The 23,873-nt window shown below is 42.3% G+C and overlaps 1 protein-coding gene across 2 annotated transcripts in view; it reads left to right on the top strand.

The window, feature by feature from the left end:
* LOC124621801 overlaps positions 1–23,873 on the top strand; it is a 175,682-nt gene that overhangs the window by 138,460 nt on the left and 13,349 nt on the right. For both annotated transcript variants that reach the window (XM_047147248.1, XM_047147241.1), the window contains exon 2: positions 19,385–19,484. In XM_047147248.1, the coding sequence (XP_047003204.1) occupies positions 19,385–19,484 (100 nt within the window). The remainder of the gene's footprint in view (positions 1–19,384; positions 19,485–23,873) is intronic.

The following is a 23,873-nucleotide window of genomic DNA, read 5'->3' as shown; positions in this document are numbered from 1 at the left end:
GGACCCTGAAAATGCGATCTACCAAGAGAGTTACATTAAGATCAGCTAACATCAATGCTTTTAAGCAACCGTATGCTATTATCCAGACTATTAATCTGGATGGTAAATTGGCTGAAAAGTTATTTATTGCACTGTGTGACGTTGGAGGCGGTCTGTCCCCTATGATTCTTTCTCGTATGCGTGGTCTTGCAAGGGTAATAGGGAATATTTATGTAATAGCAAACAAAATTGGGAAAATGGGCATAAGAGAATTACAATTATGATGTGAGCACTGGTTTTGGCAAATAGCTGGTCAAACTTACTCCCTTTTGCTTAATTCCTGGTCTGGGTGTAAAAATCATACTCCTTTAGAGCGAAGTATCCCTCCTGAAAAGTGTGTGACATTGCAGTTTATACCACCTGGAACAAGTGGGCAAAATCAGCCTCTGGGTGTTTGTTTTTTCCGTGCCTATAAAACATACTGACGCAGCTACGCCTTAAAGGATAGCCCGTTTCACGATAAGATCCACGGTTATCTGTTTCGCATTTGGTTGCATGCCATCACATTCCATCAGTTCTCATCACCCCGTAACACCAATATTATTGTATATACTTTCTTTAAGAGTGGATACCTAGCTGAACGCCCTGAACTGTTTGTAAATCCCAATGTGTTCACCTTTGAAGTTGATGGTGCGAAACTTTGTGATCACTGTGACGCACCATTTTTCATTCGATGTTTATGGTACAAGTTAATGGTTTGGTTTGATCATTTCTTGAATGTCGACGATGTCTATTTTGTGAAGTGTAACACATGCATCCCATAGAAGGATCATCTCTGCACCTCCCAGACACTCATTTCCTGTCGCCCTCGTTATGTGCATGATGAGTCATTAGTAGCTAGTATTTGTCCTGTTATAATTACAACTCTTTCAAATGAGCGTTGCTGAAGACTGAACTTGCGGCGTCACACTCAAGCGTGTTCTTGTCAGTAAAACTTCATTGAATGTAGTGACTGCTGCGCCAGACACTTGTTTGTTGCCCTGTTTGTTTTAATACTAATGATTTCGTGTGCTTGAGTGGTCGAGTACTAGTCTTACAACAGGACATCAATTCAGTGACTCGCGTGTCCCTGACTTGTCCAGTTACCCAATCTGGAAATGAGATCCACAGTTTAACGTGGAATCCGAACCACGTCTGGTCCTGGCTATTCTTCTTATAGTTGAGAGGTGAAGATAAGATTAAAGGTAGACTTTTCTTGGTCCGGCCGGGATACGACTCCACGACACCTCGGTTTCCAGGGACGCGCTAGACCGCTAATCAAATCAATATTAATTTCTGTCATCGATCCTAAGGCTGATATGACGCAGCTTGTAACTCGTATTAAGGATTGGCCACTCTGTAGCTCGTATGGCGGATAATAAATTAAGAGCAAGTACGATCGACTCAGTACAATCAACTAAATATTATATTAAAATTAAGGTGAAATCCCGTCGGTGGTATATCAGTCTCGGTCACAATAGGACCTTCCGTTATATCCGTTACTACTTTACCTTTAGATACGTATTTATTTAGCTGGAAAAATCTTCCTGTCTCCTTCAACGTGGCAGCATCCGAGATCGAAACCAGGTGAACTGGAGACTTCGGCTGTAAATAACTGTAAGCGACATTTTGGTTGTTTTGAGAAATCGCGCAGTGAGGTAAATTCCAATTAATTACACATTGCATGTGCATCCAGTTTTTTTTTTTTTTTTTTTTTTTTTTTTTTTTTTTTTTTTTTTGTAATCCAGATACTTCATTGCTTTCACGTACAGGGTGTTTCACTATTCATGTTACACACTTCTAGATGTTATAGAGGGGACTTAATAGATCAAGTTTTACACAGCAACCCACGTCCGGAAACATCATCCAGCGACGCTACAGAGCGCCAAGGCTATAGGTGCCGACTACTGTAAATGTAAGTATATACAGGGTGATTCTGTGATGATGTTAAAAACTTTGTAAGATGATGGAGAAGGATAAATGTATTAATTTGAGGTAATGGTCCCTGTACCTGAAACGAACAAGTCAGAAGTTGTAAGCGAAAACTGTTCTGATACCTCTAATAGTGGAATACATGTACCAGTTGCTAAGAGTATAAGGCATGCAACGTTCATAGGTGGTAATATGCACCAAAACAATAAAAAAAGCTCTAGTAAACATGGCCTCTGAGGTGCGTACCGGAGGAGCTATGAGCACGTGTTCTTCTTTGCTAGTAATAATAATAATGACGTGTGACGAGGGCCTCCCGTCGGGTAGACCGTCCGCCTGGTGCAAGTCTTTCGATTTGACGCCACTTCGGCGACTTGCGCGTCGATGGATATGAAATGATGAAGATTAGGACAACACAACACCCAGTCGTTGAGCGGAGAAAATATCCGACCCAGCCGGGAATCGAACCCGGGCCCTTAGGATTGACAGACTGTCACTGACCACTTTTTTTTTTTTTTAAGTCTCATTTTGTTCGCTTTTGTTCGTTGCATCTGCTCGGGGCGGACGTCGTAAGACAGCCGTTTAGGTTCGTTGTTGATCGATTAACTCAGTTTTTTTTTATTACAGAGGGCTGCTAACCCTCTGACCGAACACGCTGAGCTACCGTGCCGGCTACCACTCAGCTACAGGGGGCTGACTCTTTGCTAGTGTGAAACACATCTCCTCTGCTGAACGAGTGCTCATAGCTCTTAAGGTATGCATTTTAGAACCCATGTTTACTAGAGACTTTTTTCTTGTTTTCGTCCATACTACCATTCTGAAAGTTGATTACGTTACAATTGTAGCAACAACAGTACCAGTACATGTATTCCACTAACAGAGGTATCAGAACAGGCACAGGGACCATTACCTCAAATTGATAAAATTATCCTTCTTCATCATTCAAGAAAGTTTGTTACATCATCACAGAATCACATTTACAGGCGCCGGCACCTATTACTTTGAAGCTCTGTAGGGACGTTGGATGACGTTTCCGAATATGGGTTCCTATGTAGAACTTGATTTACTAAATCCCCTCTCCAATCTCTAGAAGCATGTAACATGAATTATGAAGCACCCTATACATCTACCGTAACAACATACTTTTAAAATGATATATTCTACCAACAATTGTTTGCTTGCAAACCGATCGCACTTAATATCAATTACCTCTGACTTACCACTGTTTACTTGCTTTTTAACGAAATATTAATGCAAAAACCGCTCAAAAACACAAATTTAAAGGGTTCTTTGACGGACACTTTTTGATCGTAGGCAACCATGCAGGTAAGCGGTGTGTAGGTCATAGAAATTCAGCTGCCACACGTTCCTGAATATGCGTTGCTTGTCTTCTCCAGTTATACACTCGAAACAGTTCTTAGAGCATTCACATGAAAGGTCTATGTGTTTAATACAACAACGCGCTCCCCCTAACCCCCCCCCCCCCTGACCCCCCTTGTACTGTATTCGCCTTTCCTTCGTCACTTTTTTTTTCATTTGTTTCTGGATACGTCCAAGTATAACCCTGTTCCGATCTCTCTGATGGTTCCGCTAAACATTTGCATCACCTGTAACTGCTTGCAGAATGTCAGAACCTGGTGCATCTTAGGAACGATGCATTTCTGTGAAGTTCCCCTGAACCTATAAAAATTCAGAGCTAGGAGGTTAACATCCTCCACACAGGTACATCAGAATAATTTTACGGACAAAAGTAAAATGCATCTATCGATACTTTGTGACAGGTAGTCGTAACAGCCTCATACATACACCAAATATAAACATACACCGAGCTGACCAAAAGACATTGGACATACAGGTGGTGGTAGTGCCGCGTTCACACATTTTAAAAGGGCGGTGCGTTGGCGGTGTATTTAAACACAGGTTATTCGTATGAAAAGGTTTCTGGTGTGATTATGGCCGCCCGACGGGAATTAATAGACTTTGAACGCGTAGTGACAGATAGAGCTAGGGGCATGAGACATTCCATTTCGGAAATCGTTAGGAAATTTAATATTTCTTAATCCACCGTGTCAAGAGTATGCCGAGAATACTAAATTTCAGGCATTACCTCTCACCAAGGACAACGCAGTGACCGACGGCCTTCACTTAAAAACCGAGAGCAGCAGAGTTTACGTACAGTACTAACGATCAAGTAACACTGCATGGCCGGCCGGTGAGGCCGAGCGGTTCTAGGCGCTACAATCTGGAACCGCGCGACCGCTACGGTCGCAGGTTAGAGTCCTGCCTCGGGCATGGATGCGTGTGATGTCCTTAGGTTAGTTAGGTTTAAGTAGTTCTAAGTTCTAGGGGACTGATGACCTCAGCAGTTAAGTCCCACAGTGCTCAGAGCCATTTTGAACACTGCATGAAACGACCGTAGAAATCAGTGTCGGGCGAACGACGAACTATCCGTTAGGACAGTGCGGCGAAATTTGGCGTTAATGGGCTATGATAGCTGACCGTGGTGTCGGGTGTGCTTTCGTCCTTGGCACCGATGTTTTTTCAGTATCTGCTTCTGGAACACTGCTCAGTATTTACAGCAGAGCTCTTCGCTCTGTATCAGGCCATGCAGTACATCCGGCGACACAGGCTTTTCAGTTGTCATCTGCTCAGACACTCTTAGGGCTCTTCAGAGGCTCTACGTCCTTAGTGCAACAGGTCCAGGAAAGCTTTCACTTGCTCACTCTTGATGAAGTCGCTGTGATGTTTATGTGGGTTCCTGGTCACGTTGGTCTGACAGGAAACAACGCCGCTGACACTGCTGCCAAAGCTGCAGTCCTCGTACCTCAGCCCACTGGCTCTCACATTCCCTCCGATGATCTCTGTGTTACCGCCTGTCAGCAGGTGGCGGCACTTTGGCATCTTCTATCCATGGCAACAAGGTCCGGGGAATTAAACCTCTCCCAGCGGCTTGGCCGACCTCCTGTCGGCCCTTTCGGGCTAGGTTGCGTATTGGGCACTGTCTTTTTAGCCATCGCCATTTGTTAAGTGGTGATCACGTGTCCTCAGCTTTTGGCGGTTCGCCATTTCCTGACGTTCTAATTTATGATTACGTCTGAGTTATCGGCTGTTTTAGCGAACGTCGCTCGGGCTGTCGAACGCGTTTCACTTTTTATCCGTCGTAGCAGTGTGGCGAACGACATTTCATCTTTAGGACAGGATGTCAAATTAAACGCCTCTCAGCCACCTAACTTTCAACAAACTTATTGTATTTGGCTCCCAGTTTCGGCGATTTACTAAGCCTTCTTCAGGCCCCTGTTCGAAGTGTAGTAAGATTCTAACATCAGAATAGGGACCAGCATCCAAAACTGGTATCTGTAGATTTTTGCTTGCTACAGCGATCACTTCAACCATCATCTGCCGATTTAATCTTTAGTTCAGGACCTCCGTTATCTTTATGGCGTACTTTATGATCCTTTCTCCAAGAGAAACTCCCGGTTTTTAGCTGTCTTTCCTTCCGTCAATTGGGCTTGAGGTATAGTCGCTTTTAACTCCTTTTTCGTGTTCGTGTTCTGCGGTTCTGACGTGGATGCGTATGTCTTTAGTTGTTTTTACGCCCTAAAACAAAACAAAACAAAAAACAAACGGACCGTGTCTCACTAACATACAATACTGCGGTCCAAACGTACATTCTCAGAAATTTCTTCGTCAAACTAAGATCTATGTTTGATACCAACAGACTGCTCTGGGCCAGGAGAGCTCTTTTTGCTCTGTCCGTCATGGATTATTTTGCTGCCTAGGTAGCAGACTTCCTTAACTTCGTCCACCTCGTGAACTTTGGCTACTTTGTGATCGGCAATTCTGATGTTAAGTTTCTCGCTGTTCTCATTTCTGCTACTTCTAATCACTTTCGTCTTTCTTCGATTTACACTCAATCCGGGTTCTGAAAGATTCATTCATTTCAACACATCTTGACATTCTTCTTCGCTTTCGATGAGAATAGCAGTGTCATCTGCGAATCTTATCACTCACATCCTTTCACCTTAAACTTTAATTCCACTCTTGAACCTTTCTTTTATTTCTGCCGTTGCTTCTTCGATGTATAGATTCAACAGCAGGGAGGAAAAACTACATCCCTATCTTAGACTCTTTTTTTCCCTCTTGAATCTTGTAGATATCGTATATTACATGTCTTTCCGTACAGCTTACCCCAATATTTCTCAAAATTTCGAACATCTTGCACCATTTTACATTGTCGAACGCTTTTTCTAGCTCGACAATTCCTATGAAAGTGTCTTGATTATTTTTAGTCTTGCTTCCATTATCGACCACAACGTGAGAATTGCCTCTCTGATGCCTTTACCTTTCCTAAAGTCAAACAGATCGTCATCGAACACATTTTCAATTTTGTTTGCCATTCTTCTGTATATTACTCTTGCAAGCAACTTGGATACTTGACCTGTTAAACTGATTGTGCGATAATTATTACATCTGGCGGCTCTTGCAATCTTGGGAATTGCGTGGATGCTTTTTCCGACAGTCATATGATATACCGCCAAACTCATACACTCTACACATCAACGTGAAAATTCGTTTTGTTGACACAGATTTTAGAAATTCTGATGGACTGTTAACTATCGCTTCTGCCTTATTCGATCTTAGGAGTTCCAAAAGCACTCCATCTTCAGGCCACAAGTGGCCCATTGGGACCATCCGACCGCCGTGTCATCCTCAGCTGAGGATGCGGATAGGAGGGGTGTGTGGTCAGCACACCGCTCTTAGGAGTTCCAAAGCTCTCTTAAATTCTGATTCTAACAATGGGTTCCCTATATCATCTACATCCACTCCTTTTTCTTCTTCGATCACGTCATCAACGTGAAAATTCGTTTTGTTGACACAGATTTTAGAAATTCTGATGGACTGTTAACTATCGCTTCTGCCTTATTAGATCTTAGGAGTTCCAAAAGCACTCCATCTTCAGGCCACAAGTGGCCCATTGGGACCATCCGACCGCCGTGTCATCCTCAGCTGAGGATGCGGATAGGAGGGGTGTGTGGTCAGCACACCGCTCTTAGGAGTTCCAAAGCTCTCTTAAATTCTGATTCTAACAATGGGTTCCCTATATCATCTACATCCACTCCTTTTTCTTCTTCGATCACGTCATCATACAAGTCTTCCTCCTGATATAGATCTTCAATATACTCTTACCACCTACCCTCCTCTCTCTTCTGCAATTGACAGTGGAATTCCCATTGCACTCTTAATATTATCACCGTTGCTTTTAATTTCCCGGAAGGCTGTTTTGACTGTTCTGTATGCTGAGTGTAATACTGAAGAACTGAACAGATTTGGGGAGAAAAGAAATTTGTGGCGCAACCTGACTAGAAGAAGGGATCGATTGCTAAGGACTAATTCTGAGACATTAAGGGATCACCAATTTTCTGTTGTAGGGAAGTGTGAGGGGTCGTACAAGGAGACCAAGAGATGAATACAGTTAGTGCATTCAGAAGGATGTAAGTCGTTGTCATTCGAACATGGAGGGGCTTGCACAGGATAGAGGAGGAGAGCTGCATCAAACCAGTCTTCGGAGTGAAGAACGCATCAGCAACAGTCTTTTTGAGACCGACAGAAAAAAAATTCAGCACCAAAAAATAATTAAGGTAGAGTAACGAAATTTCGGTATTACATTTGTCTAGGTAGCATATTTAAGTAATTAACATTGCAAGATCATAGTTTAATGTAAGCAGGAGATTAAGCCATTGCTAATGTGAAATGCTGGTACATTAATAATCGGTGTAGCGGCCAGAATGTTGAATGAAAGCATGCAGACGTGCATGCGTTGCGTTGTACAGGTGCCGGATGTCAGTCTCTGGCTAGCAGTTCCATGCCCGTTTCACTTGGTCGGTCAATACAGGGTCGGTTAATGCTGTTTGTGGATGACGCTGGAACTCATGCCTGATGATGTCCCATATGTGACCGATTGGAGACGGATCCGGTGATCGGGCAGGCCAAGACAACATGACGACACTCTGTAGAGCATGTTGAATTACAACAGCGGTTGTGGGCGAGCATTATCCTGTAGAAAAACACCCCTTGGAATGTTGTTCATGTATGGGAGTTCAGCAGGTCAGATCGCCAGACTGAAGTACAGATTTGTAGTTATGGTGTGTGGGATAACCAAGGGAGTGCTCCTGCTATCATACGAAATCGCACCCGAGACCATAACTCCAGGTGTCTGTCCAACAGGTTGGTTGCAGGCCCTCAACTGGCCTCTTCTTAACCAACACATGGCCGTCAGTGGTACAGCTTCTTCTTAGTGCGGCGATTTTTTTCCGTCAGTGTATTATGTACCGTACCCACATTACATACCTATTTTTCGCGTAGGCTACGTGGGACCTCTAACAATATTCATCGGAAAACGTAACAGACCTCCATCCTGCCCTTCAGTGAGCTCTCGCTTGAAGTCGCAAAGAGTGGTATTTTGTGGTCAGTGTAATACAAGCTACAGGGTGCCTGTCTCGGGGTTGTCCTTGAAGTAACCGATTTATAAGAGTTCGTTGTGTCATCGGTGCCAACTGCTGTTCAAATTGCTGCTGCAGATGCAGTACCAAGCGCCAGATCCATACGCCGAATGGTCTTCCCTCTCGATAGTACCACGTGGCCGTCCGAAGACCAGTCTTCTTGTGACCGTTCACTCCTGTGACCACTGCTGCCAGCAGTCATTTACAGCATAGCAGAAGGAACATCCAGCTTCTCGTTCAAATACAGAGAGGTGTTGATAATGGCGTCTTTGTCACCTTAAAGGCATTATTGACGAACATCAACTCACCACGTCCAATCTCAACGGTAACTAACGATCACGACCCTTAGTGCGCATATTTAAAGCAAACCTGATTTGCAGGCCCTTGGTGGCACTAGTAGCACTAGTAGCACTAGTAGCACCATTACTTCGCCTATTAGGCGAAGTAATGGTGCTAAACTGTTCGCTTTGACCCTGTGCCTATAGTCATGTTGTACAAATGGAGAAGATGTCTTAATTATTGACGACGCCTTTGGCACAATTGTTTTATTAATCTCCATTGCATGATGTAATTTTAGATTTTTTACTTCTGATGAAGGTATATTTATATGTACCGAAACCTTGGTCAAGAATTTTAATAAATTTTTATCCTGCAACTGTTTTTGGCTGTCATTCTTTATCGTATCAGCATAATGGCCCAAATTTTCGCTGCGGCTGATATCTTGCAAGTGTACGTATTTTCTTCTTAAAATAGTAGATTGAGTTGGCGATGCTTCCTCGTAAGCGGATATGCAGTAGGTCAATATATACTCCACAACGAGTTGTTCAGAGGAAACCTTCACTAACACCTGGAGTTAAGCTGCAGAAGCTCGCATGCGACAGAGATGAGATTAAGATGAGAGATTTTCTGTTCATGTCATGAAAAAATGAAAAAATGGTTCAAATGGCTCTGAGCGCTATGGGACTTAACTGCTGTGGTCATCAGTCCCCCTAGAGCTTAGAACTACTTAAACCTAACTAACCTAAGGACATCACACACATCCATGCCCGAGGCAGGATTCGAACCTGCGACCGTAGCGGTCACGCGGTTCCAGACTGTAGCGCCTAGAACCGCACGGCCACTCCGGCCGGCCTCATGTCATGAAGACTACTTTCACGCATCGTTGCAGTCAGCATGCTTTTGTAGCCCTACGCAGCAGGTTCTACTAAAGACCCTTAAATAAATAATGTGACACGTGTCCATTTAGCATACCGTGAACTTTGTTCAAAATGATTCAAATGGCTCTGAGCACTATGGGACTTAACTTCTGAGGTCATCAGTCCCCTAGAAGTTAGAACTACTTAAACCTAACTAACCTAAGGACATCACACACATCCATGCCCGAGGCAGGATTCGAACCTGCGACCGTAGCGGTCGCGCGGTTCCAGGCTGTAGCGCCTAGAACCGCTCGGCCACTCCAGCCGGCGTTTTCATCTCCATACGAACGAGAAGCAAACGGACGCTGTCATCGAGACTAATAAATAAAATAAAGTAAACTGGAGAGTAATGACCGAAAGCCCAACTACGAGATGTTTCGAAAACTCAGATCAGTGCACGGTGATATCCTTGCACAATGGGAAAATAGTGTGCTTTTTCAAAATTACCTGGGGCCTAATAAAAGGCTTTTTCAAGCATGTGAACTTTACTGGTAGAAGACAACCAGGAAGTGCGGTTCCTTAATATCTTTCCGATCCTAACGAGGAGGAAAACCAATATGAACAGAAAACCGTTAATGTGTTTTCCGCCATCTTAGTAAAGCTAAGCTTTTCATGAACTAGTCATGCTATCGACGTTCAAATTTTTGTAATTGATTTCCAGCACCTCAAGATTCTAACAGTATACTCATATATGACGTCTCGGTCGAGGAAACGTTTCCTAAAATTCACATATTAATACACTACCCAAAAGAATTAGGGAAACATGGCATTGGGCGGCTGCCATATATCATTGAATAATAACTGAGGACTGGCTATCTTACCAAAGTATACCTTTATCTTTCTCAAATTTACACATCGAAATACCATTACATTCCCGCTCATTAACAAGAAATGAAATGACCAACAGGTGTCGAAAACGAAGTGGGCACACTCATTCATTCTGTCATCATAGTGCATTTCATTGGACTTTGAGAGTTTCAGTAACGTGTATGCTTCCCGTGAGCATTTATCACCACCGCAGTGAGAACCCTTGAGAGTTCTAGGAGATTTTGTGCTGGTACAGGACGACCACTAACACTTCTATCAACTATGTTCGACATATGCTCGATGGGGTTCAGGTCGGGACGCACTGCTGGCCATTCCATTACTTCGATGTTCAGGCTTCGCAAGACACGCCTGGTGACACCCGCCACATGGGCACTTTTATAATCGTGCATGAGAAGGAATTCAGGGTCAGCACCGTAAGCGGCAGTCACCACATGATCTAGCGGTACGGCAACGGTGGACAACGGGAAGGTCCGTAAGACTGTCAACAATGATGCCTCTCCACACCACCAAAGGACCTTGACCGAATGGGTCGGATTCCTGGACAACATATGCCAGGTACCACTCACCACAGCGTCTCCACACACGAACACGGCCATCACCCTGCGTCAGAGGAAAGTTGAAGTCGTCTGTCAATAACACGTTTCGCCAGTGATGGAGAACAGAAGGCGAGCTGCGAAACGTTGTCGTGTCCGTGGGGTATTCGAACAGTACGTCTGGGTCATAAAGTCCTTTCTCGCAACCTGTTCCCTGCAATCTGATCGCACACAGCGGCTCCAGTGGCTTTCTAAAATCGTCTTGCAATCCTGTGGCAGTAGTCATGCGACGCCGCAACGCGTGGATGGTCACATATCGATCTTCACGTGGGACTGTCCAACTCGCCTTGTCTACAGACCTGTCTCCCTGTAGCGCGTCCACGATCTATGGATGACAGACGGAGATACATTGTCACCTGGAGCGACACGACGGAGAATCCATCCCTCTCGGATGGAATAGACTGCCCTTAAAACTTGCACTGCATTAAGATGCCGTACTGCATGTGCTTGATTGAATACGACGTCCATAAACGACAAGTGCCATCTATGTACCTCAATGGAAAACGCTGAGACGCCGGTACTCACTTCGTTCTGAGGGCCATCTGATACTGTAAAGCACAACACAGCCGATAGATAGCGAATTGCTTCAGCTGTTGCATACATTGAAAGCGAAGATCTCAAGCTATGCAATAATACCACAGGTATCGGCTGTTTCCATAATTATCTTGAGCAGTGCACTTAATATTTGAGTAATAATATTGTAATCTATAACAGGCCATTGTCCATAAAAAAAATTTAGTAGTATAAAGGGCAGTCAAATGATAACGACACAGATAAAACAAACAGTAGTGTTCATTACTTCAAACGTAATCGCCATAATTATTAATACATTTATTCCACTGTGAGACAAGATGGTCAGTGACTTTATGGAAAAATGTTTGAGGTTGCCTACTGAACAACGATTGTGCGCAGGAGAGCACCTCTTCGTCCGAAGCAAGTCGACGGCTACGAATGTCTTTCTTCAGGGCTCCGAACGACTTAAAATATGGAAATCGCTTGGGCAGAGATCGGGACTGTACGGAGGAAGAGTAAGGGCTTCCCAGCAGTGTAGTCGAAACAACCTTGGCAATATGTGGGCCCACGAGGACGAGAGGCTGACAGAACCTGTAACAAAATTTAAATAATGTTTTTTAATCCAATGACTGACAACATTTACTCACAGCTAAGTATCAGAGAGTATGAATTATGTTATAAACGCATACGTAACAATGTAAACTGTTTTCGTACCTACCGCCTGTGACAAAGATCTTAAAAATTAAGCATTTAAGTCTTTCAGTGATATTTCTCTTCTGTTCCCAGCACAGCTACTGTCGGTAATAACTTTATTTATATCATCCTGATGAATCTTAACAGAACACATGGGTGTTGCAAAAACTGTGTATTTCTTTTCCAAGCTAAAAATATTTTTTTTTAAATACTTACATTCTGCAATTGGTCAGAAACGGTCTTCTATTCCCAGCATAGCTACTGTCAGTAATAACTTTATTTATATCATCCTGATGAATCTTAACAGAACTCACGGCTGTTGCAAAACTGTGTATTTCTTCTCCAAGCTAAAAATTTTTTTTTTAATACTTACATTTTGCAATGGGTCAGAAATAGTTACCGGTTTCGAAGTACTGTCAACGGAAAGAAGGTGATGCGAGTGACCACAGGCTTGTTTGACTGGTGAGAGAGTCTAACAGAACTGTAGGAATATTTTTAACTGGCAGATTTCGAAGCAATACGTCGTTCATCTCTCATGAAAGTGCTCGGAAAGCTCCAAGACTCGTATTTCAGCATAGAGACCACTAATGTTCTTCAGCTCCCTTCGTATCCATCCCGTAGAGATCATGCAGATAAAATTATGAATGTAATAGCTCGCACAGAGGTGCAGGGTTGCACCCCTCTACCATCCTCCACACCTACAAATCCTTAATCCGTCACATCCTCCATTATGCCAGTCCCACCTGGATATCCGCTCCCCCCCCCCCCCCCCCAAATTCTATAAGTCCCTCCAGATAATCGATCACCATGCACTCCGCCTTGCCTTCCGTATACACCTCCTGTCCCTCACGCGTATCCTCTATGACCTCATTCCTATCCCCCATCAGCACCTATTCCTCGAACATATTCAAATACTCTACACCTCCTGCCGCCTTGATCCCCCTCACCCCATGCTTGCTCCTCTCGACTCCAGCCCTCTGCCATGCCTTCACTATTGTGTGCCCCCTACCCTCCATCTCTACACCCTTCATCTCCTTTCCCAAGGTGGCTTCCGTCAACTCCCCGTCCCGGATGATGCCCTCTCTCCCTCCATTTATCCCTCCTATCAACTCTGATCCTCACCCCCCCCCCTTCCTTTCCTTTGTCCTTTCCCTGGGCTCCCTCTTCCCCCCTTTCCATCCTATTTTCTCTCCGCCTATCCTCTCTCTGCCTCCCTTCTGCCCCCCCCCCCCCCCGAGTCCTTTCATATTCCCCTCCTCTGCCTTTTCCCACTCCCTGTCGCGTCTTCCCGGCCCCCCTCCCCCCTCTTATGGGTCCTCATCCTCCATTGGCTCCTTTCCTCCCTCCTCCCCCCCACCTCGTTTTTCCTGTCCTTCCCCCCCCCCCTTTTCTTTCCCATCATCTGTCCAGGTTACACCCGTCTGCCCTCGGCTGTGGTATGTCATATTTGGCCAGACGCAGTGGCCGAGCGGTTCTAGGCGCTACAGTCTGGAGCCGCGCGACCGCTACAGTTGCAGGTTCGAATCCTGCCTCGGGCATGGATGTGTGTGATGTCCTTAGGTTAGTTAGGTTTAAGTAGCTCTATGTTCTAAGGGACTGATAACCTCAGCAGTTAAGTCCCATAGTGCTCAGAGCCATATGTCATATTTGTGCCAACTTTTTAGTGTAATGTTCAAGTGACTGTTCAGTGTTGTTCGTCTTTCCAAAGTGTTGTGAACAGAAATCATGCTGTCGCTGGGTGTAAATTTTATAGCTCTTGTAAACAGAAACCAGACTGTCGCCGTGTTTTTTAATTGTCTGTCTATTATTTTACCCGTCTTTTTTATTTTATTAGCATCATCAGCCCTATGTTTCATGGTTTAAGTTCCACGATTTTCCGCCATTTTACCATTTAAGTCGCCGATTTTATCGCCTGCTTTTATTATTTATTATCTTCATCTTTTTCAAACAAATTCTGTAGGTTGAAGAGCGGCATACTAAGCTGCTGCCAACCCGCCCCCTTCGGGGGGAATCGAAACTCAATAAAGAAAAAAAAAAAAAAACAGAGGCACAGAGGCATTCATTTTTTCCCACACTCCACCCGCGAATGGAAGACTTTAACATATGGTTCAGTAAAACATATCCTCTATCTTGCAATTTACGGCGAGTTGCAGGCTGTAAACGAGGAAGTGGATGTATAGTTTACGTAGGTAGTTCCTGTGAGTTAGTATGGGTAGAGGCAATTCTTGGCAACCGGAATAAGATATTAATTGGATCCTGTTACCGACCTCCCAACTCAGATGACACAATCGTTGATACGTTCAAAGAAAACTTGAGTCTAATTTCAAACACGCACCTGGCTCAAACAATTATAGTTGGTAGTGACGTCAATTTACCCTCGATATTTTGGCGAAAATACATGTTTAAATCCGGAGGTACGTATGAAGCATCATCTGAAATTGTGCTAAACGCATTCTCTGAAAATTATTTCGAGCAGTTAGTTCACGAGCCCAGACGAATACTAAACGGCTGCGAAAACAAACTTGATCTCTTACCAACAAAAAATCCTGAGCTAATAACGAGCATAAAATGAATACAGGGATTAGTGAACACGGGGTTATCGTAGCGAGACTGAATATTGTAACTCCCAAATCCTCCAAAAATAAACGAAAAATATATCTATTCATAAAAGCAGATAGAAATTCGCTTGACGCCTACCTGAGAGACAATCTCCACTCCTTCCACATTAATAATGTACCGTTAAGTGTTGGCCAGATGTGGCTTATAATCAAAGAAATAGTATCGACAGCAAATTGAGATATTTACACCAAATAAATTAACAAACGACGGAATTGAGCCCACTTGGTACGTAAAACGGGTCAGGACACTGTAGCAGAAAGAGTGAAAAAAGCATCCCAATTTCCAACGAACGCAATATCTCCAAGATTGGAGATCTCTTACAAAAGCTCGAAATTTAGCGCGGGCTTCAGTGCGACGTGCTTATAACAGTTTCCACAACGAAGCTTTGTCTCTAAAAAAAAAAATGGCTCTGCACACTATTGGACTTAACATCTGAGGTCATCAGTCCCCTAGAACTTAGAACTACTTAAACCTAACTAATCTAAGGACATCACACACATCCATGCCCGAGGTAGGATTCGAACACGCGACCGTAGCGGTCGTGCGGTTCCAGACTGAAGCGCCTAGAACCGCTCGGCCACACCGGCCGGCCTTTGTCTCGAAACCTGGCAGAAAATCAAAAGACATTCTGGTCGTATGTAAAGTACGCTAGCGGCAAGACAAAGTCAGTGCCTTCTCTGTGCGACAGCAATGGAAATACAGTCGACGACAGTGCTGCTAAAGCACAGTTACTAAACACAGCCTTCCCATACTCCTTCGCCAAAGACGACGAAGTAAATATTCCAAAATTAGAATCAAGAACAGTTACCAACCTAAAAGTAGATATCCTTGGAGTAATGAAGCAGCTTGAATGACTTAATAAAAGCAAGTCTTCCCGCCCAGACTGTATGACAATTAGGTTCCTTTCAGAGTATACTGATGCAATAGCTCCATACTTCACAAACTTATAGAACTACTCGATCGACGAAAGATCCGTACCCAAAGACTGGAAAGTTACACAGGTCACAGTAATATCCAAGAAAGGCAGTAGGAGTAATCCACAAAATTACCGGCCCATATCATTAACGTCGATATGCAGCAGGATTTCGGAACATATATTGTGTTCGAACATTGTAAGTTACCTCGAAGATAACAGTCTACTGACACACAGTCAACATGAATTTAGAAAACATCGTTTCCGTGAAACACAACTAATTCTTTACTCACTTGAAGTACTGAGTGCTATCGGCAAGGGATTTCAAATTGAGCCCGTATATCTAGATTTCCAGGACGTTTTTGACACTGTAACTCGTAAGCGGCTTGTAGTCAAATTGTGTGCTTACGGAATATCGTCTCAGTTATGTGACAGGATTCGTGATTTCCAGTTAGAAAATTCGCAGTTCGTTGTAACTGATGCAGAATCATTGTGTAAAACAAAAGTGATCTCTGGCGTTCCCCAAGGTAGTATTATAGGCCCTCTTCTATTCCTTATCTATATAAACGATTTAGGAGACAGTTTGAACAGCCGTCCTAGGTTGTTTGCAGATGATGCTGTCGTTTATCATCTTGCAAAGTCATCAGAAGATCAAAACAAATTGCAAAACGATTTAGAGAAGACGTCGGTATGGTGCGAAAATTGGCAATTGACCCTAATTAATGAAATATTTGAACTCCCTTCCTCCAAAATGCGAGACCAAATCGTCACCTGTGTTATGTTTTTGTCACCATATCACCTCGCAAAGATTAGGTATCTGCAACTCCGTCCTCATAAGGCTTGGGACCTGCGCTTTTCTTATGATAATAATTCGTCACCGCTCAACATTCAAAGGCAAAGTGTACTAGAACACTTATACAGGTCGTGTAAAACATGTCATTCAGATTCACCCAATAATTTGTTCTTAGACAATATCTTAAAAATGGGTTAAGTGTCGGAATACTTTCTGTCGCCGACCGAAGTGGCCGAGCGGTTCTAGGCTCTACAGTCTGGAACCGCGCGACCGCTACGGTCGCAGGTTCGAATCCTGCCTCTGGCATAGATGTGTGTGATGTCCGTAGGTTAGCTAGGTTTAATAGTTCTAAGTTCTAGGGGCCTGATGACCTCAGAAGCTAAGTCCCATAGTGCTCAGAGCCATTTGAACCAACTTTCTGTTACTCTGTGAATGTTTTTTACACTCGCTGTGCTTCTTACCGATGGCGAGTGACCTATCTCCGTGAACGAAGTCGCAACCGACACAGAAGCAGCCCGAATAATAAGAGTGAATACTTGAACGAGACACCATCCACCATGTACCGCGCAAAAGCTTGCGGGCTATGAAAGTGGATGTGATATCCTAGTGGATCTGAAATGACAATATGCAAATTGTTATTACTTTTGTTTCATGAAATTACTTTAAAACTATATAACAGGCGTGGTAATAGTAAGAGATATCGTTCCTTGGAATTACGTTCTGAATTTCTAGAACTGCCTTTGTTATATTTTTCGTGTGTGTATTATTGCTCGTGTTACTTAGCAAGCACGCTGTTGCATCAGTAATTTCAACCCAGAGTGGCAGTTGCACAAACAACCGCCGACAGCGCACGTCTCGTCCTCACTGTACAGTCGCTGTGCCAGACAGCAAGCAAACTCCCTTGCGTCATTAGCTGTGAGGTCTTCGGCGCGTTTGGCTGGCGACATTTTCCTCTACCGCACTTGACAGTCGGAGCGAAATGCAACAGTAACAGTCTCGAAGCCACATTATGGAAAAGTGTTGTGTTTCTAGACGGCCTCTAAATTTTGAAAAAGATTTCTCGGATTACGCAAGAGTTCTCTCTCTCGTACTAAGGAGAAGTTCTCCAGAAATGTATGATGGGTAGTGAATTAGAAACGTTCCCGATCTTCGATTTTTTGAAGAGTAAATCCTGGAATAGACATCGCAATGACAGTCCTGACTTTGGAAGACGCCAACTGGAAGCATTCAGACGACGACTTAGCTCTGGGGCTCTGACGAAAATTGACTACTGTGTGTGTCCACATGGCGGGCTATACATTCCTACACTTCTCGAGCTGCACAAGCAAGGTGGGTCCGACTTCGTTAATATATAGATAATTTCAAACATAAAATCGCGCGTCCAGGCTCCTAACAAAGTCTTAATTGCAAGTCTTACATGAAACATGAGAATGGAGCAAAAGCAAAGTTCCGTGCATCTCACCCCCCCCCCCCCCCCCCCTATCCTCCTCCTTTTGACTATGTACGATACCGTTCAACTCCTGAGGCTTAGTTTTCTATTTCACTGAGAACTTTGGTAATTTTTGCACGTTTAGTATTTTAGCTCTAGAGCAGCGTGTTTGTGTTAGGTGATGGGAATGATATGCGTTTCTCGTAGACATCTTTATTGCTAGTCACAATATTTACTAACTTATCTTTTATTGATTGGTGTATTCCCTATGGAGTCAGGATGGTGTTACACAAGACCATTAAAATAATTATAAAAACATGAATACGTAGTGGCAGCTCGTAACAAGGTATCGGGGAAAAGTACGTATTGTTTTAGCTGGGGTTGGGGAAGCTAAGTATACCGGTAGTGTAAATACGATAATGCTCTAGTTGTTTGGTGTCCTCCAGAAAAAGATTAACTATTATATATTTGTGGACCGACAGACATCGCAGTGACAGAATACGTTCCTAAGGCTTTTAATTTTCAGCTTTCTACTTTTCTGTTTTGTTTTCATACTTTTTACTGGATGGTTCTTTCTAGGTGGCAGCTGACTATTCCTTCCTTAGGCCAATACAGCATGATTTAGTACCGATACTGAATTCGGCGTTGAATCCAAAAACATTGGATTCATTCCTCCGTGAAAGTGTAGTTAACCTGTTGTAACTGTATGGGTTCCGCTGGCTGCGTCAGCTTCATAAAGTCCTTCACTGTGTGTGTGTGTGTGTGTGTGTGTGTGTGTGTGTGTGTGTGTGAGAGAGACTTCGTAATATGAAATACGTTAATAGTCGTTTTGGCTACGTTCTAGTAGCCCTCCCCAGCGAGTATACGCCCTGAGGAAGGCCGCACAGAATGGTCAAAACGTTATTTTTTTATAATGAAGTGCCATTACGTACAAAATTATACTGATGAAATGAACAGATAACTTTCTCCAAGAACAGCACTGTGACACAGGTCTGCAGGAATGTAATTTATATATTTGTTTCCAAGCTCTCATTTCTAATTTAATATCTTCTTCAGCTCAGGTTTTTCGTTTTTATATACTTACGCAAGTGTATATCGCTTTTTGTACTCGTGACAGCAATGGCTATAGAGTTTCTACAAATAGTTTAGTAACTGGATAGTACACGCATAGCACATTTAAGGGCATTGTCTGTTCGTAATAGCCTACTTCCTCACACTGAATTCAGTAGTACGAAATCTAGCGCCAAATCAACCTGTCAATAAAACGGCGAAGCCAGATGCCGAACATACTGATAGCGTTGGGCGTAGCTTTATGTGTATCGTAAATAAGATAAGTAGATGATAAACGTATGTTTTGCAGTTCGAGAGCGCCGACGGAGCCGTTCAAATTCCACTACAGGAAGGAGCAGGACGCCTTCCAGCGTATCCAGTGGTCGCACCACCCCATCCCCAGGTCCCAGGTTGGTTGAAACCAAAGTTGGAAATTATTACAGTCGTACTGAACTAAGTGTGCACATCTCTACTGTAGCAAAAATGACCATTATACATGTCCGTAACTATCCTAATGGTTCTGTCCCATTAATGCAAAATGCCGTTAGGTCTAGACCAACAACGATTCTTCAAAATTTTGACACTGCCAGTGGGTTTTTATGTCTAAAGATATCTAAAACTACAAATTACTTGCTCGGCAATAAAAACTTTTAAAACACTTACTAAATGCGCAAACATAAGTTATCATTTATCCAGAGCCAGATCAAGAATGTTTTTCCACACAGGCAACTTATTAATATTAATTATAAACAGACTGTGTACACATTGCACCTGGGACCCCCTGGCACCAATTTTAACATGGCGCCACAATAAGCCTTCACTAAGTGTGCTATGTCTTGTACAGACATCCCATAGTTGTGTAACCTCTGGTACCTCTACAAGCTTGACACCTCCAACAGCGACTCGTCACCTGGCCCTGCATTTATCAGCCACCTGATATCCAATGCTGGATGAAGCCTGCCTCCCAACTTCTCTCATGATAATCAGCCTTATTCATTCAAGTTGCTCCTTCATATTTTCTCATGTAATCTACTCATCTTGCATTAGGTTGTCACCATGGTCTTCTTGTATCTCATGAAATCCAGCAAAGAATAACTTTGTCCATGTAATCTTATTTATAATGAGTCCCACTCCCCTTCATTTTATTTTTGATAGTCATAATCAAATCTTCTGCAGCAGTCTTTATCCTCAGTCATTTGTTCTCCTTTCTCCCTTGGTAATTTCCATTGTGCATTTCATCATTTGTCACTTATTTACCCCTACTTTTTGAATGGATTTCACACTCATAGTGCATTTCCCACTGTCATAAACTGTCATAATGGTGATACTCCTCCCCCCCCCCCTCTCTCTCTCTCTCTCTCTCTCTCTCTCTCTCTCTCTCTCTCTCTCTCTCTCTCTCTCTCTGACAATTGGGAGCATCATTCTGAAATCTGTTATATTTGCCAGAAAAGTTCAAGGACATTCTGTTTACACTTCTGTTTGTTTCTTTTGCAGAGCATTCAGACATTGCCTTCAACTGTCCCAAATACAAAATCCTGCCTGGTTGTATGGTGTCATTGTTGCAGTTTTGTAGTTTGTACTTTGTGTGTTAATTGTGCATTATAACAATATTATGGCAGTTTTTAGATCTATTTGCAGACATTCAGTAATCATTTCTTCCTTTCATTGTGTAAGTTCATCCACACAAGGGTCAAGAGCACTAAATTATTGGGAGGGGGGTGGGGGGAGAGGAGGGGCAGACAACTCAGTAGATATGGTATACATCACACGGTGGCCTACAGTATAGATTCTGTATTTACTCATTGTTGTCAATGGAAGCAATGGCTCAGCTTCTCACATATTGCTAATGACAATGCAAATCATTGAATTAGCTATTACAATGAAATTGTGGAATATTTTGAAATGCCAATAGTCTTAAGTTCTTTCCAGATATAAAACCTTCATTCATGCCGAATTTTGGCTCAGTCATTTGAGTGAAACAGTAACTAAGATCTCTAAATATTTATCACCAATTTAAGAAATTGAAAATGATCTGCCAGAAAACACAATGTATTTCATAGTTTTAAGTACAGACCTAGGCTTTTAAAACATGGAAAATATTGGAAACTTATTACTTTGCCAGAATACCTTCCAAAACTTCACACTACACTGCATAATTCTCTTCTACTGAGTAATGCAGGCAAATCCCCAATATATCAACTGCTAGTTTATTATAAACCTTTTTGTGCTGAAGAACCAAGAAGGAACATGTATAGAACATTATAGGCTATATGCTATATTTAGATCAGTTTAAAAAATGAATTGATAAATTCTTATAAACTAAGTGTTCTACTACGTTGTAGTGAAATTGAATACATGGTATAATAAATATTTACTTACCATCATTCCTTTGCCTTTTAAAAAGACAATATTCAAGAACTGGTTTGAACACTCTTCACAGTAATTTCTCTTGGCATATGCACTGACTATAACTTTATTACTATACTGACACAGGACTGTCAGTGATTGTCACATGGCATTCGATTGTTAGACATCCAAGCAGATTTGTGTTTATCTACCCCTCTCCATCACTCATAGTTGCCAACATAATTATTAAAACTTGGACTATTTTCTTTAGTTAATAATCTAAGGGGATTTGATTTACTACGGCATTAGTAAATCCTGCAAACCCTTAAGTCTTACTGCATAAGAGCTTTTAGTATGTGCAAGCTTAACCATAAGCTTGGATATATTCGTTCAACGGTATCTTTTTCAACAAATACTCGCCGGCCGGAGTGGCCGAGCGGTTAAAGGCGCTACAGTCTGGAACCGCACGACCGCTATGGTCGCAGGTTCGAATCCTGCCTCAGGCATGGATATGTGTGATGTCCTTAGGTTAGTTAGGTTTAAGTAGTTCTAAGTTCTAGGGGACTTATGACCACAGCTGTTGAGTCCCATAGTGCTCAGAGCCATTTTTGAACAAATACTCAAAAGGTTGAAAGTGCTTCACACATGCTGCCCCCCTTTGCAGTGATGCCCATGGTCTATATCACAGGTAAAAAAGACATTGACACTAGGGAACCAAAGACAGTTCAAATATGTTGCAGGAACAAGTAATCTTTCTTCATTTTTCAGGTTAAATCTACAGCAGCTAGCAATAGTTTTTGTGATACGAGATCTCCTTGTCCTACACTTAAAGCTCTGACTTTCCCAGTGTCTTGATCAAGACTAATGACAGTTGTAACATTGGTATATTAATGTAAGTTGAACCGAAGCCTTACTTCTCAAATGCTGTTACCAAAAGTTTTGTTGAAATAGTCAACTGCTTTTTGAATAAAAATCTTAGTGTACATGCCGCGTCAATTCAGGATAAAACTCCAAGCTTTCGACCACTACCTCCATGGTCGTCATCAGGGCTAAAACTGACAGTATGTTAGCATTTACACTGAGAGATTTTTATTCTAGTCAACTGCTTCACCAAAATCTATTAATTTCAGAGTAATTGTTATTTTAAACTCAATGATTTCCTCTAAATTTGCATTCACACCTGCATGTGTGTGTGAAATTGCACCAATAGTCTTCCACAATAAATAAATGTAGCAAAACCAGATGAACTGTTTTATAGATACATAAAAAAGGTTATTGCTGTGACAGCTGCCTTAAAGGATACTTTTCAACAATCTCTGTAAACTAAAGTACTTCCATAGGGTGAAACAGTTTATTTATGTAACTATAATGAAGTACTGTAGTGTACAGAGCTACTACAGTTTAATATAAAAAAAATGACATTACTTACTGGTATGTGTGAGGTGGGGGGAGTGGGGCAGATTAGTGTCAGACTGAAATTCTGAAGTTTAGGGTTCAATCCTTGGTTGTTTGTATGATTGTAGATTTGCCTTGTTCAGGAATGTGTCATAAAATTGGAACACATGGCACTAAAATAGCTACCAACTGTCACCCGCCATGCCTTCACCATACTGACATATTGCATACTAGTGTCACATGGTCTGTACATGATGTAAGAGAAATAAAAAGGAAACGACTATGAGGACAGAAACCAGATAATTTTGATTACTATAAAGATCTATATGCTGAAATGTCAGACATCACAGCACCAAACATTTGCATTAAAATACACTGATTTCACTGAAACTTGACTTTGATTGCTGATTTGATATTTACCAAGCCATATTTTACTTATTTTCCCGGAAACTTCTAGAAAATTTGTAATCTGAGGACCGTATAATAATAGACTCAACTGTGATGCATATTTTGTTTCCTGTAGCTTGACTTTTTGTTTTGGAAAATATCAGAAAAGACAATAGTGACAAATGACTTAATGTAAGAAAAATAGAATTTGGTGTATTGTATCATGATTGCCAAGACACATTATGCATTGTCATTAATCAGAGATTAGAGTGAATGATAGGGCCTAGTCAGAGTGCAGTTATAGCTTAGTATTACAGAGGAGAAAATTTCTACAGTAGACAAATGTCCCAAAAGTAGTACTGAAGGCTAAATGTAATATTGGACTTGTCATTAGGATGTGACTGAAGAATGAAGTGAGAGATATTAAGAAAGCATGTCACTGTGCAGGGCATAAAGAAAGAAAAACTGTTATTGATAGTAGAAACACTTTGTTTTTGTAACAGTAAATATGGCACTACTTGAAGCTGTTTAATGAATGAATAGTCAAGCCTGTGTAAAAAAAAAAAAAAAAAAAAGTGCAAAGTGATAAATCATTGCTGGCAGAACTACTCCAGTATCCAGTTTCCCATCATTCTGATCAATGATTATATGGAAGATTGTTGAGGCAGGTA

The sequence above is a fragment of the Schistocerca americana genome, chromosome 1, assembly GCF_021461395.2.
Source record: "Schistocerca americana isolate TAMUIC-IGC-003095 chromosome 1, iqSchAmer2.1, whole genome shotgun sequence".
Classification (NCBI taxonomy): Eukaryota; Metazoa; Arthropoda; class Insecta; order Orthoptera; family Acrididae; genus Schistocerca; species Schistocerca americana.
This window is presented reverse-complemented; position numbering and strand designations above follow the sequence as displayed.